This window comes from Antechinus flavipes, chromosome 3 (genome assembly GCF_016432865.1).
Source record: "Antechinus flavipes isolate AdamAnt ecotype Samford, QLD, Australia chromosome 3, AdamAnt_v2, whole genome shotgun sequence".
Classification (NCBI taxonomy): domain Eukaryota; kingdom Metazoa; phylum Chordata; class Mammalia; order Dasyuromorphia; family Dasyuridae; genus Antechinus; species Antechinus flavipes.
Window position 1 is genome coordinate 424,842,669 of NC_067400.1, and position 15,694 is coordinate 424,858,362.

Genomic DNA, 15,694 nt, shown 5'->3' on the forward strand with positions numbered 1-15,694 from the left:
AGCCCAAAGTGGTTTTAATTGTATCTACAGAATGTAAAAGGCCTGTGCCTAAAAATGGTTCCTCCTTTTTGGAAAAGGAAGGCATTTTCACAGTTTTAGTGAAAAGAAAAGGCAATTTTGAATCAGTTTTGGTATTTTCTCTGATCGGCAATTCAGTATTGAAAGGTAATGTTGCAGAGGCAGTGTTTTCTTTAGACACTAATCCACTATTAGAATCAGATTTTAAGGAAACGGCAGTTGGAACAGGTTGACTACTATTATCCAAATGATCTCTAGAATTCTGTTTGTCAGATGCCACAGCTAAACCTTCCTTGGAGTAACTCTTTTCAGACTCAAATATACCAAGTAATTCTGAAATCCTAGACCCATTTTCCAACTTTTCAAATTCATATTCAGATGCTGTATGTTTTGTCTCGCTTGATCCTAGTAATGGATTAGACCCATCGAAGATAGATGTTTTCTGCCTACAATTGCTCAGATGTGAGACTGCTACATAATTATTATTATTATTCTTATTCAAATTCTCTTTACGATTTTCTAGCACCGCCTCATCATCAGTGTTAGTAACCTGTAAAACTTCTGCACTGCCAGGCTCATTAATTTTTTCATTTTTCTCTTTCTCAGCACTCTGCACAGCCAAGCTATTGCTGTCATTAAGATCCATTTCACTTTTCCTCTTATCCTCAGAAACTTCAGTCTCATTCACTTTCTCTTGCACATGTCTATTTTCTTCCTTCTCTTCTCTCCTTGTCTCATACATTTTCATCTCAGTGATCCCTATAGCATTGTCCTTCTGAGACATATGGATGGATTGTTGATGTGGTTGCAAAATAGGAATGCCATCTCTCTCTTTCCATTTTCCTTCTACAAGATTACCATTTTCTACCTTTAGTTCATTTTTGTCTTCCTCCAGAGGATGGTCAGGGGACAGAGAGGTAGTCATGTCAGGAGGCCATTTTGGTTTACTCATTTTCAGATCATTTTCAATAGTAAAGGGTTTCTTAGGAGTTTCATTAAATGGAGGCCAGGTAATTTTCAGTTTGCCCCTCTCAATAGGTTTTTTCAAATTCTCCCCTGGCTCATCACCATTGCCTGAATCTGTGTGCTGGCTGAGAACATCAAGTGTCTGGGGTGTTGTTATGTTCTTATTTAAATCTATTTCTTCATTATGAACAAAGTCTCCTGAACTGCTTTGATTTTTACAACGCCATCTCTCTTTATGTGGCTTGTGTCCAAAACCTTCATCATAATTTCCTTTAGATTTGAAAAGTTGCTTAAAATGAGGTTTACAATAAATCTGTCCATGAAGTGATGCATAATTTCCCAAGCTGCCAAAAAAGAGGAAAAAAGAAAACACTTTATAGTATATGGCATATCTACTGCAACTTAACAAAGTTCAGACTTCCGCTAAAATTACATGATATTATTTAGTATGAAAAATGGCCATCTGAAATAATTAAAAATGAAGTGTCCCAGTTAACCTAGGTTTACTTAGTTTAGTTGAATTGCCAATCAAAACAAACAAACAAACAAAAAAGGGCATTGTATTGATTTACTTACCCCTGAAACTACATTGACCACAAATATTTTTTCTCTTTAGTATATCATAAAATATTGTGTGATGTTATAGCAGCTGTAGGTCATCATAATGGGGGTTATACTAAACTGTTGTTCTAGATGTAGATGACCTAAGAGACTGGGTTAAATTTGAATTAATACTATGAAATATTATATAACTTGCTGTTTTGAAAAAAAAAAAAACAATTCCCTAAGGTTTGATTTACTTGTAAATATATCTTGATAGCAAAGTTGGACACTGAGGGTCGGGGGGAGAGTGGGGAAATCCAGGTTTTTGAGACTTTCATTTATTGGGATTCTGGATAAATAGGAACTCACTACACATTTAATTGTATCCCCTGTCTCTTTTGCTGGGGATGGGTGGGGGAGAGTCCAACAAACTGAGAACCTATTGGAAGCTAAATAGGTTAGACTTGAAAGTCTTTAATCAAAGTGCTATACATGGTGATAACCCCCATTTTATCATCTCAGAATGACAAGTAATTCACTCCCATTTTTACTCATCAAAAATCAGACTCATTTAAATGCATTCACCTCAAGGGTCCTGAAAGATGAGTAAATTTGGAACCATTTTTCTAGGCTACGTTTTCAGCACTGGATATTTCCCAAATGAGTTAACTGAGTATTTTTCTGTCATTGTTGGTATGACCTTAAGACTTCAATTTATACAGAGATGATTATCACCTATGGAATGCTTTAGTTCTTATACTCCACATAGTGACTATGGTTTTTTAATAGCTGCTTTCTTGACTTGAACAAGGACAGATGAACATGAATTAGAGACCAGGCTATTAAGAGAATGCTTTCTAGGAGGGAAGAAAATATTATAGCCTTTTTTCCTCAAAGGACAATGGAATTCAAGTTCTATCAGGTCTTATCAATTTGAAAAAAAATTCTTCTGAAGAATGTGATAAGAATATCACTAATACCCTGTGGAGAAAATAATTTATCCAATCACTTAAATTATTTATGTAAATTCTAAAGTCCTCAAGTGAAACACTGCCTTTCATTTTACTTTTACAATTCATCATTCCACGATTCTTTCTAAAATTGATAATTCAAGTCTTACAAAATATTCCCTTCCACAGTATAGCTCATAGTACTGCAATAGAAGAAGCTATTTGTCTTTGGCACCACTACCAATCCCTAGGCTCCTTCAAATTATGGAAAGGATCCTTTTAAAATATCAGTCAAAATTCAGGCCAACCAAATCTTATTAGCTTTTAAATAAGAAGACTTGTTTTGAACGGGGATCTATTTGGCCATCCAGGATGGACAAAGAACTGATCTTTAAGGAAAATTCAAGCCCTGCCTTGACCACATGCTGGAGATATCATTCTGAGCTAGTCACTTAAATTCTCAGTGTTCCAAGCAACAGATTCATATTTTAAACTGTAGAAAAGTCACTGATTTGAATTTACAGAGGAAGTTTCTTATCAGATATTATCAGTGAAATCATAGGTGTATATATATATATATATATATATATATATATATTTAAATGATACTTTAAGGTTTTCAGGAGCAGGAGAATCATAATAAATATGAAATACAAGAGCAAGATAACGGTTCTGCCATTTTGATTGCACATATGAAGCCAGTTTTCCAGACCTGGGGGAATCTCATTTTATTCCCCATTTCATCTCCCTGTATAAACAAAAATTAACTGCCTACTGTTAGTAGGCAAAAATTAACTGTTGTAGGTGCTGAGGATAACAAAGGAATCAGCAGCAATAACAGCAACAGTAAGAACTCAAACAATTTTGCCCTCAAGGTCATTAACAAATCAAATACTCTAAGAAGCAAAAACATCAATGAGTGACTTAAGAAAAAGCTCAAGGCCATATGTAAAAACATATTTTGTGATGTATGTAATAATTATTGTTATACTTGTGGTATATCATTGTTATACTTGTGTTTAAATGGAAAGATGAGAGGAAAGGTAGTACATAGTCTATTCTGTGGTGTTTTCAAAAAAAAGTTTCAGAAAACAAATAATCCTTCTTCCCTCACTTACCTCAATTTACTACTGCAATGGTGGCATCGAAAACATGACTTATGAAAAATGTTCTTGTCTGCTGCCAGGCATTCCATTGGATAAACAGTCTTTTGACAAAGTGTACACATTTCCTTGTCCTGAAGTAGAAGTTTCTGGAAGGAAAAAATTGCAATGGTTTGTGGTATCTTCTTCAGACATCTCTTAGGAAGAGTTTAGCAAATGTTTTTTAAAAGCCAGTGCATGCAGATAAAAGGCATTACCATGATTACCAGTAGTTTTCACTGTTTGATAATAGGTAGGTCATGCAATATTGATCACAATGTATCTGAAGCCAATATAATTCAACAAGACTATGTTTTTGTATATAAGTCTATGAATGTGTGCATGTTAACATCACTGTAATTCCACATATCACAGCTACATATCAAACAGTAGGAAGCCTTATGTTACAAATTTTTTTTCAATATAAGAAAGCATATAATAATATTAATCTGTTCATTGATTCAATGAAATCAAGAGAATTTCTAAAATATACTATTTACTATCCTAAGATTGATAATTTGGAACTTAGTTATTATTTTGAATAGCAGTTGTTATATTGTAATTCAGATATTCTCAGGGCTTCTTATGAGTGTGGGGGTGTTCTACCTAAGATTAACTAACTGGCTTTTTGAATAAATGTGTCTGTTTATAATCATTTTTCAGTCTCCTTTCCTTGCTGTTCATCATACAAAGAAGTCCACAGCTCTTTAGTCTGTTCTAGTTGTTGTTTGCTCTGTGCTTAGAAACATAATAGCTAAGTTATACAATTATGCATAAAATATGACCAAAGAAAGTCTTAATAATCTTACTTGCCATCAAAAAGAAATCTGTAAGTGGATACAACATACTTGGATTCTTTAGTTTCTATCTTGGCTGCTAAAATCTTTTATGTTTAATATTTGATACTCAGTTGACTTTCAGATAAATATGATATTCTTCCTTCCTTTAAGACCTGTTTTTGTATTTGCCATGTGTTTCTGAGCAGAAGTTGAGCATCTGAAATTTATTAGACGGCTTTGCTTAATTATGCCAGGAGCAAGCCCATCAAGGAACCACATTAACCTGTTAAACTAGACAATATGTTGCAAATATGATGGAGGGATAATTATTATTAGTGTTTTTACGGTTTTTGTTTTAAAATTTGACTTTTTTTTTCAATCTACCTGGTAGAATTAACTATAATAAATGACTTTAGCTAATTATATAAATCTTTTTTGCATGTGAAGCATTTTTTTAAGTGACTGAATATAGAAAGCTCAAATTCCAATTATAGAATAAATTTATCACTAGAAGCAACACCCAATCACAGTATATAATTTCATATATATATATTATAAATTCCTTTTGGAAAATTTAGTCTTGACTTAGGATGAAAAACATTGGTGTTTCAGGACAGAGAATGGCATTATAGTCTATCCTAAACAACCTCTGTAACAGTAAATAAATAAAGGGTCTAATTCAACTCCTTCTTATCCCTTTGTCAGAGAAATAGATCAATAGGAAACCTTAAAGCACATATGAACATTCTAAATTGTTTCTTGGATTATTACTAGGCTGTATTGAACTCCAACACAAACACCACTTAACTCTGGCAGTTAAGAGTATGTCAACAGTGGGTCAGGGAATGTTGAGTATTTTCTAAAGTGCACTGATAAAACACTATCATTGGTAAAATACTAAAAGATGAAACACCAACATTTTGCTCTTAGTTTATAGGATCAGAGACTTGGAGCTTAAAGGGATCTTAGAAGTATCATAGGATCATAGATCCAGAGAAGGATTCATCTCATAGGCACCCAGAATCCTTACATTTTACAGATGAAGAAATATACAGGTACTAAATGATTAAGCTAGAGTTTGAATCTAAGTCTTTTGATTTCAAATATAGCATTACCATTGAATAATGATAATTATATTTGACTTATTTCTTATGTGCCACTACCTTGAAATCCATTATTTACCTTAGCAAATCTCTGCTTTAAAAACCAACCTTTTACTGGTTTGTTCACTTAAATCCAATCTCTTTGAAAGGGAATGGGGAGGTGGAATCATGATGGCTGAGCAAAGACAGGAAAGGGCGTGGTATTATAATAAATAATACTTATAAATAAAGTCAGCCAGGGGAAAGTGAGAAGGCAAAAATAATAGACACATTCATTAGTTTGGAGTTATCTTGTTTGAAATATGTACACACTTCATTAATGCAAAACACTCTGGTTAGTGACTCATGTGTCCTTAATTGGTTATTCTTCACACTTCAAAACTCATGCCTTATAATTTCATTTACCACTTCTAAAAGCAGCTTCCTCATGGAAGCTACTCCTCATCTCAGTTGCTGAAGTATCAGAAACAGCATATCCCAGGCTTTTGAAGACTCTCTCACTTTCCTGCCATGTCTTCTGAAAATTCCTCAGGAGCTCTTCTGGTGAATCTTCTGCAGAGATATCCAGAATGTGGCCAGCAATGACATCTTCATAGGTTGGTGGGGCATGCTTGAAGTCAAAGCCAGGCTTAACCGCTTCAGAGTTTTGTGCTGAGGAGCCTACTGTCCTTGACCCAACAATTTTATTTTCATATGTATCTACTCCTGAAAAACATTCTCTTAAGGACTTTGCTTCAGAGCACTCTGTGACTTGCTTATGTGGAACTTTGTTCTGGGGATCTTTGGAATGTCTGCAAGAAAAGTTTCTGAAACTGCTGTTTCTGCTTTCACTTTCCACAGCACTTGATCCAAATCCCTTTGTGCTAAAGGTGTGCATTTCCTGTCTAAGGTTATGGTTTATTTCACCATTTGTGTGAACTCTTCCATTTGACTTTGCCTCAAAAATTGGGTCATTCTGAAATTTCTCTAGCCATCTGTTTGTTCCACTTTCATGGCTTTTTACAGCATTTTCAGCCATATGGACTGTTTGATTGGAAGCTTCATATATTTTAGAATGTTCTGACAAACCCACTTGAGGGACTTCAACTTTGTGGATGATTTCAATGGAATCAAAACTTTCAGTATCTGGTACTATGTGCTCTGTGATATTGACTCCATCCCTGCGAACATAAGTAGCCCTTTTCTCTACTTGTTGGACTTCCTCTTGTGTTTCTTTGGCTCCTCTGACTGTACTAGCAGTGACATGGGATACATTTATAGGTATTGGGGTTTCCGTCTTAATTTGACGTCGCAGAGTTGCGGGAGACTTAACTATTTCAGCCCTTTTTTCTACAACTGGACCTGGAATTATTGACTGATAGTGACATGTTCTTTGGGACAATTTTGCTGTGGTGTCTTTAAGTTTGGCAAGTTGCTCAGAGCGACTTGTAGGGGGAGAAGGAGAGGCTGAAGCCTGGCGACCTCTCGCTGGTGGTGTTGTGGATCTGCTTTGGGAAGGAAGAGAAGATGCGCTTTCCTTCTTCACAGGAGACAAGGAAGGTCTGTTCACAACAGGAGTCTCTGTTCGTCGGGCAGTAGACTCAATTGTTATGAAAGTAGGTGATGGCGAACGTTGTTTTAAATATGGAGAAATCGTTCTACATTCTACCTGTTTAATTTGCTGTTGGGATTTCACTTTTTGATGAGAGTCTTTTTCTTCTATAATTTTCTTCTCTTTCTGGACTGTTTTGTTAGATCCAATACTAATGTTTGCTATTTGAGGAGAAGCTCCACTAGAATGGGGTTTCCCTTTTTGATGAGATTCCTGCTCTTTCATAATTTTCTCCTCTTTTTGGATTTTTATGTTAGAGCCAGCACTAATGTTTGATATTTTAGCAGATGCTTTACTAGAAGGTTCACGTCTCAATTTCTCTACTTTGGAGGCGTTCATGCACATTTGGATAGTGTTCTCGCAAGAAATAAGCATTTCTTCCACTTCACTTTTAATATGGGTTATTTCCTCTTTTACTTTTTCTAAATTATTATCCATGGCAATGCGAGTTCCATATTCTTTTCTCTCTTCATTCATCAACCATGCTGGGATAATATTCAATAGTATTTGAAATGTTTTAATATTATTTTTATTTGGTTCTGTTTCAAATTGTTTCACCCGAGACAAAACTTGCTGTAGTTCTTCGCGTTTTCTCAAGAACTCTAATATATTTACAACACATTTTCCATCATCATCCTGGGAACTTTTTAGGGAAGAAAATAAAACCTTATTCTCTGCTATATCTTCCTTGGAATCTTTAGTATTAGGGGGAGCTTGTTTCTGTTGAATATTCTTGGTTATAAGGCATTCTTCTTTCAGGCCATCATATTGCTGGGGTAATTTTTTATCTTTGACTTCACATTCAGAAGTTTGAATCTGGGTTTGCTGAAGATTTTCTGTCAGTGAGTCAACATTAATAACTTTTTGCTGGACTACTTTCTCTAATTTATTTTTAAGGTCTTCTTGTTTTCTTTCAACTATTAGTTTTTGTTCTTTTGGACAAACCACTATCTCTCTCTTGTTTTCTTCTTGAGTTGCTAAAACTTTCTTGTTTATTAATTCCATTCTTTCTTTTTGATTTTCATATACTTTAGCTGATTCTCTTTTTTTATTCTTCTCTGAGGGACTGGTAGGCATTTTATCTATTCCTCTTTTTCCCTTCATGTGTAATTGATAACATTGTTCAGTAACATTTTCCTTATTTTTAATAGTTTTACTCATTTCATTATTCTGTCTTTCTTGATGCTCTTCTTTAGTCATGGCTTGAATATTAGCTAGTGGTTGCTTTTGACAAATGTTGAAATCTTGGGATATTTTGTTTAAGTTTAACTCTAAAGTTGGGAACTTGACACTTTTAGCTTTTAAGCTTGGGGACAATGGCATCTTTGGGGACAGGTACAATTGCTTTTCATTAGTTTCCTGCTCTCTTTTATGAGAAGTATATTCTTGGTGTGTTTGTTCCAATTGATGAGCTAAACTATGTTGCACAATATCCCTTGAACCTTGGAGAGCTTCCTTTTGAATGTGTTCTTTATCCATGGATATATCCAAGACACTTTGGAGCTTCTGGGCAGCCAAAGACACTGATTCAGATAGCTGGGTTTCACTAGAAGTCCCTTCAGTTTGGAGGCTCACTGCATTCGTAGAATTTGATTGTGTGACATTTGTGGCTGATGTAGGCAAAGCATCTTCTTTCCTTGACTTCTGTGATAGTGTTTTCATTTCAGACTTTAATTCAATTTCATTATGATTTTCTGTTTTGACTATGCGATGGGAAGAGCTTTGATGTTTCTGTTTTTCGATTTCCTCCCTTTGCTGCCTATATTTTTCTTCGGCAATCATTAGAGGGGTTTTGAATTTTCTGATATATGGTTTAGGGCTTGTCTGTTCCGAATCTAAAGGAAGGGAATAACATTTAACAAGGGGTGAGGTCTTTTTATCTTTGGAAAGTGATATTTCCTGAGCAGTCTGAATGGAATACTTCTTGGACTCTGCAATGGATGATTGTAGTTTTTCTTCAGATGTCTCAGTATAAATTTTCTCCTGTCTCTGGCTGTGCTCCATATTGCTCTTCATCATCATTGTATTTTGCTCCTTTGTTTTTGTCACCATAGTTCCCATATTTGATTGAAGAGGAAGTGGTGTCATTTTTGATTTAAGATTATTTTCATTTTCATCTAACTGTCTGAAGAATTTTGGTTTGGGGAACTTGGGAGAAGGTGGAAGTGTTGTTGGCTTTCCTGTTAAGGTTCTGGCCCTTGAATGAGTTTGTTCTGACTCTTGGAAATGTTGCTGGACATTCTTTTCACTGTCTTTTGTTTGAATTGTGGAAGGAAAAACATGTATAGGTTTTGGTGGTGGAGGAGGTGGGGGAGGCAAAAATGTTGGTGGGCTTTCTCTCTCAGCTTTGTCATCCACTGGTGGAGGTGGGGGAGGGAGGCAGGGAAAGCCATCAAATTCAGCCTTTATCTTTTCTGTAGAAGGCAACGAATAAAACTCATGTTTATCAGGCAGCATCATTAAAGGAGGTGGAGGAGGTAAAGGAAATTCAATTTCAGATGATGCATTGGATGGTGGAGGTGGAGGTGGAGATGGAGGTGGAAGGGAAGAATGATTTTCAGCCATATTACTCACAGCAGCCAATTTGACTGGATTACAGGATTTTTCCACAATCACTTTTAAGTTTGTTGAGGCATCCATCTTTGTTTGAAGGTTCTCATTTTTCTGATGAACATCAATCTTTTTATTCCTTTCTGTTGTTGCTTTAAATTTTCCATGGTTTCCCTTTATGGCTTTTTCTTCAGATACATTTTGAATATCCTGTTTAAGGGACAAAGGAATAAAAGACTTCATTTGCTGAAGGTTTGTTTCATTTCTTTCAAAAGTCTCACTAGCTTGTTGTGCTTGTCTCATTTCCTCTTTTAGTAAAATTTCCTTCTGAATATGATCAGTTATTCCACATGCTTTATTGTCATTAGATGGAATGCTAACTGTGTGGAGATTAGCACAAGACTCAAAACTGGGTGTATTTGTTGCTGTTTTTGTCTTTTTTTCATGGGAAGATTCCCTGGTTTCCTGGCCAATGCTTAGCATACCCGTTTGACACTGTTGCATTTTTTCAGTAGTCAAGGCAGCACTAGAGATATCCTTTTTCATTATAGAACCCATCTCTGATTTCTCAGTCCTTACTTTTTTCTGAACTGAACTATAAGAAGCTGGCTGACTCCTCCCATGTTCCTTTCTAGAATATTGTGCTCTTGAAGAATCAATTCTGATGTTTTGATCTCCATTCTTGGCCAAATTTTCACCATTGTTGTGGGGTGAATCAGACAATCTTTGAAGGCTCTTCTCAAGGGCATCACAGTTTTGCTCACGACCTATGACAATTTTTACAGTACCTTTGGGGGCTTCTAGAGGAACAATCTCACTGTTTTCTCCTTTTGAATATCCATGAAAAGATTTGACTGTGGTCTGTTTTTTAAGCACTCCTAATGTATCTTCTTGCTCAAATGACTCAGATTTTGACTGCAAGTCCCTTTTTATGTCCCTGGGGAGGCCTACCTGCCTGCTCTGGGCTTTGTATTCTTTAGTGGAATCTACCAGATCATGCCTCACAGCCTGCGTCTCTCCTTTGATTACATTTTCTTTGTCTATCATCTTGAAAGAATACTGTTCTTCTTTTAGTGCTCTTAATGTATCCTCAAGGTCATCTCGCATAAGCTCCTTTTTCAGAATTTCAGTCTTTGTGTTTACTGCTTTTTCAAGAGATTCAATAGCTTGTTTAATATCACCATGGATAATATCAGGCTTCTCAGTTTCTTTCCATTGGTGGCTTGCTTCTTGAAGAGACTTCAATGTTGTAAGCATGTCAGCTTTTATAATTTCTTCTCTTTTTGTAACTGTTTTCTGATTTACGGCCTCACTGAGGGAATTTAGGGTTGCTTTCAAATCACCTTTTATAATTTCTTCTTTGGGTACCTGACAGGATGTACTCTGAGGCTCTGTCATGAAAACCTTAACTGTATTATGCACATCTCCTGGGATGATGTCAGTTTCATTAACAGTACGTTCAATTTGAGACTTTCTTTTTGTTAGTAACAACTTTGTGCCTTCAACATCACCACCAATTATTTCCTCCTCTCCTTCTGGTTTCCAGGCTGTAAGTGATTCATTTGACCCTGTCTGCAGTAGTTTGAGGTAATCTAATGCTCCAGCTTCTATGCATGTTGTGAAAAACTGAACATTTCCCCTCTCTGATGCATCCACTTTAGTTGTTTTGTCTATTTCATAGTTTGCAGCAGAAGACAATAGGTTGTGAATAGTGCGTTTTACATCTCCACCTATTATTTCTTCGTGTTCTATTTTGTCATCGTTATCATTTTCATGAAGAAGACAATAGATTGTCATATTAATATCCCCTCTTTCATCTTCCTGAATTATAATGCCTTGTTTTACAGATCTTTCTTCGCTGAACAGGTTTTTTATTGTTTGTTGGATATCCCCTCTCACTATTTCTTCTTTTTCATATTGGATTTCTGTAGATCTGTTTAATAACTGGGCTTTGGTGAAACTGATATCACCCTTTTCTTCTTCACTGACTAAAATCTCTCTTTTGGCATCATTTCTCTTGGAAAGAAGATTCATCATTATAGTTTTGATATCTCCTTTCACAACTTCTTCTTTCTGTATTTCAGGAGATTCCTGATTCATTAGTTTATATTTAGCCATCCGGACATTCCCAACTTCACTTGCTTCAATGATAATTCCGTGAGATTCAATCATTTTTTGTGAATATAGTTCTTCTAAGGTTTCTTTGATGCTCTTTCCAATAATCTCCTCTTTTTCCACTTTATTTTCATTAAATTCATGAAGTGGTGTTGTTTCAAAGAGCCATGTTGTTGTTTTGACATCAGAGGGAGGGATTTCTTCTCTGGTGATTTCTGTGTCATATTCATCTGTTTCCTTAATAGAATCTAAAGTCTGATTTTCAAAAAGCCATATTGCCTGTTTGACATCACCTTTCTGCACATCTTCCTTGGTGACTGTCTTGATATGCTCATATTTTGACCCCTCTCCTGTCAACTCATCTAAAGTATGAGTTTCAAACAGCCAAGTAGAGGTTTTTACATTACCCTGTTGTATTTCATTGACACTGACTGTTCTAACATAAGTTCTTTTATCAGACTCTTCAGATTCAAAGAGTTGCTTATGATATTTCACATTCCCACCTTGGACACAGTCAATAGTGGGAACGATTACATTTGTCCCTTTTGAAATTGTATCTAGTGGTTGTGTTTCAAATCTATATCGGACAGAGCTAACATCTCCTTTCTGAATATCCTCTTGAGTTACTGATTTGATAATATATACATTATCTGACTCATTAATAGAATCTAATGGTTTTGTTTCAAATAGCCATCTAGTCCCACATACATCTCCGTGAATCACTTCTTCTTTCTTAACTGTTGTCACTTCATGATAATATCCTTCTTTGTCTTGAATAGCATAGAGTGGTTGTGTTTCAAATAGCATTCTATAGTTTTTCACATCCCCTTTTATTATTTCATCTTTGCTTGTGGTTTTCTCAGTGGCAAGATCTTCAGATTTGTCTTTAATCTGGTCCAAAGAAAAAGTCTCAAAAATAAAACATCCTTTTCTCACATTCCCACCTTGTATGTCTGTCACTGTCCTAACTAATTCATCACCTTCTTGTTTTTCTTTTATCATTTCAATTGGCTGGTTTTCAAAAAGCCACCTGCAATTTAAAACATTGCCTTTCTGAATATCTTCAGCTTGTAGGGTTTTGATCTTTTTCAAAACCTCCTCTGAACTGGAACTTATGGAATCCAAGGACTGATTTTCAAATTTGTACTTTATGCTAGAAACATCTCCAGACTGAATATCCACTTCTACTGACTTGATTTCCTTTCCTTCTTCTCCTTGTATAGTGTCTAAGTTTTCTGTCTCAAAAAGAAAGCAGGTTGTGCGGACATCCCTTCCTTGGATATCTTCTTGTTTTACAGTTTGGAGTTTGACCACTGTTTCTGAGTCATCTCTTATTGCATCGAGTGGCTGAGTTTCAAAAAGCCAAGTGCATGTTTTGACATCTCCTTTATGAATTTCTTCATTATCAGTCACTAATTCTGTCTTGTCATAAAGGGCCTCCATTGGCTGGGTTTCAAATAGCCATGTGTATGTTTTTACATCCCCTTTAACAATATCTGCAGTTTGCTGCTTTTTACTTTCTTCATCTTCCAAGTTGTTAAAATATTTAATAGAATCTAAAGGCTGTGTTTCAAACAACCATTTAGCAGACTTCACATCACCGGGCTGTATTTCTCGTGTAGATATTCCTTTGATAACCTGATATTTATGAATACTCTCATCAAACTGATCAATGGGCCTAGTTTCAAATAGCCACCTACAACTTCGCACATCACCTTTTAGTATTTCTTCTTGTTGAACTGTTTTAACTTCATGATATCTTCCAAGATGATCTTGAATAGCATACAAAGGAGTTGTTTCAAAGAGAGATTTATTGAACTCTACAGCACCTTTGGTCACTCCTTCTACTTGGATTTTATGTGATTCATCAAACTTAATTAAATTATTTGATTCAAAGATATGTGTGTAGCTTCTAACATCACCTCTGTCAATCTCTTCAAGTTTAACTGTCCTTATATACTCTTTCTCCCCCTTTCTAATATCTTCTAGAGGATGAGTCTCAAAAATCCATTTTTGGTGCCTCACATCTCCCTTTTCTTCTTCAGAGGCCTCTATCTTTTGAAGTTTACCAACTTCCGGACTGTCTTTTAAAACATCCATTGGAAGGGTTTCAAATAAGTACTTAGTTGCTTTTACATTACCACCTATTATTTCTTCAGCTGGCAAAGAATTTGAATCAGTAACTTCTTTAAGGGTGTCTAAAGGATGAGTTTCAAACATCCAACACTTTCTGGAAACATCAGTACCTACAATAGTTTCCTTTTCAATGATGGAAATTTCAGATTCTTCTTTGATGGATTCCAGAGGTTGGGTTTCAAACAACCATTTTGCCTTACTTACTCCTCCTTTGATGTTTTCTTCCATGGATATTCCACGGACAACTTTAACTTCCGTAACATCTTTGTTAATCATGTCCAATGGTTGTGTCTCAAACATCCAACGTGCTGTTCTCACATCTCCTTTTTCAATGTCTTCCCGGTGAACAGTCTTAATCTCAAGAATTTGCCCTAAGCTGTTTTTGATAACATACAATGGTTGAGTTTCAAAATATTTTATGCTTCTCTTCACATTCCCTTTAATCTCTTTCAGTTCAGATCTAAGCTGTAGTAAGTTAGCTTCATCCACTGAATATAGCTGCCCAAGTTGGTCAAGATTCTGAGTTTCAAACAGGTATTTCACAGTCTTGACATCACCTCCAGTTATGTCTTTAATGGCAACTTCATCTGATCCTTCTTGTTGGTCCTGATGAATTTTGTTCATTGAATCTAGTGGTTGAGTTTCAAACATCCATGTGGTTGTGCGTACGTCTCCCCTTGCTAGTTCTGGAACTTTCAGTTCACTTTCTGTGGTTCTAGAAGAATGAACCCCTAATGTATCTATTGGCTGGGTTTCAAACATCCACGTGGCATATTTCACATCTCCTCCAGCAATGATTTCTTGCTCAGCAATGCTTTTTTTGCTGTTATCTTCACCAGAAGATTGATCTTTGATAGAATCCAAAGGCTGGTTCTCAAAAATCCATCTCATAGACTGTACTTCTCCTTTCAGAATTTCATCCCATTCAAGGAACTCTCTTTCAGGGTTCAGACATTTTTGATTGCTGCCATCGGTATTTTCAAAAACATAGCGGGTTTGCTGCACATCTGCAGCAACAGAATCCCCTGTGTCTATCTGATGAGATACAATCTCAGAAACATCACTGATATAATATTTTTCCAAATTTTTTCTTAATTCAGGGTGGATATGTTTGTATAAGCGATTTAATTCATATAAATTTCTTTGCTTGGAATATAAATCTTTGGGGATGGGGAATTTTCCAGGGGGCTTAGAGAATTCAGGGGACTGGGAAAATGCTGTCACATCTGCTAATGTTGGCATTATTTCAGGTGGGGGAGGAGGAAAATCTTCTGTCTTTCCAAAATTCGTGGTGTTACCCTGTGCAGAAGATGAAGTAGATCTGTATTCTGTGTGCCTTGTGGTTGATGTATCCTGTCTCTGACTGGCTGAAGCACTGGCAGCTACAGAAGTAATAAGTGGAGATGGCCACCCAGTTTCTTTATATTCACTGTCAATCTTTAGGGAACAAAAAGTTATGTTTTAGGAGTGAGAGAGGGAAAAGAGGCTTTGTAGGTCAGGGTCATCATATTTCCACACAAATTAACCTACTGTCCTTCATTTAAGTGGCTTCAGAGGGGCAGTTTTTAATGTTGCACATGTAATATATCCAAAACCTTCATTTCATAACATTTCCACATTCCATATCAAATACTGGTATTCTCTACCTTTATTCAATTTGCCATAAAAAAATGACCTGAAGGAAAGCAACAGAAAACTTAAGGTGTACTCCCCTTGCCAGGATTCTAAACAGAAGGATGATATAGAAAGGAATAGATAAAAGAATGTAAAGTACATTTTATTATTTTACCTGTGGGCATGA

The 15,694-nt window shown here is 35.9% G+C and overlaps 1 protein-coding gene across 1 annotated transcript in view; it reads right to left on the bottom strand.

Annotated features, from left to right (window-relative positions):
- Nucleotides 1–1,229: 1,229 nt before the first annotated feature.
- Nucleotides 1,230–15,694, bottom strand: part of XIRP2 (xin actin binding repeat containing 2) — a 61,873-nt gene continuing 47,408 nt past the window's right edge. Inside the window, exons 6-8 of the mRNA XM_051986230.1 lie at nucleotides 5,907–15,330; nucleotides 3,596–3,729; nucleotides 1,230–1,328 (exon numbers count right to left, since the gene is read on the bottom strand). Of these exons, the coding sequence (XP_051842190.1) occupies nucleotides 3,635–3,729; nucleotides 5,907–15,330 (9,519 nt within the window). The 3' untranslated portion in view covers nucleotides 1,230–1,328; nucleotides 3,596–3,634. The remainder of the gene's footprint in view (nucleotides 1,329–3,595; nucleotides 3,730–5,906; nucleotides 15,331–15,694) is intronic.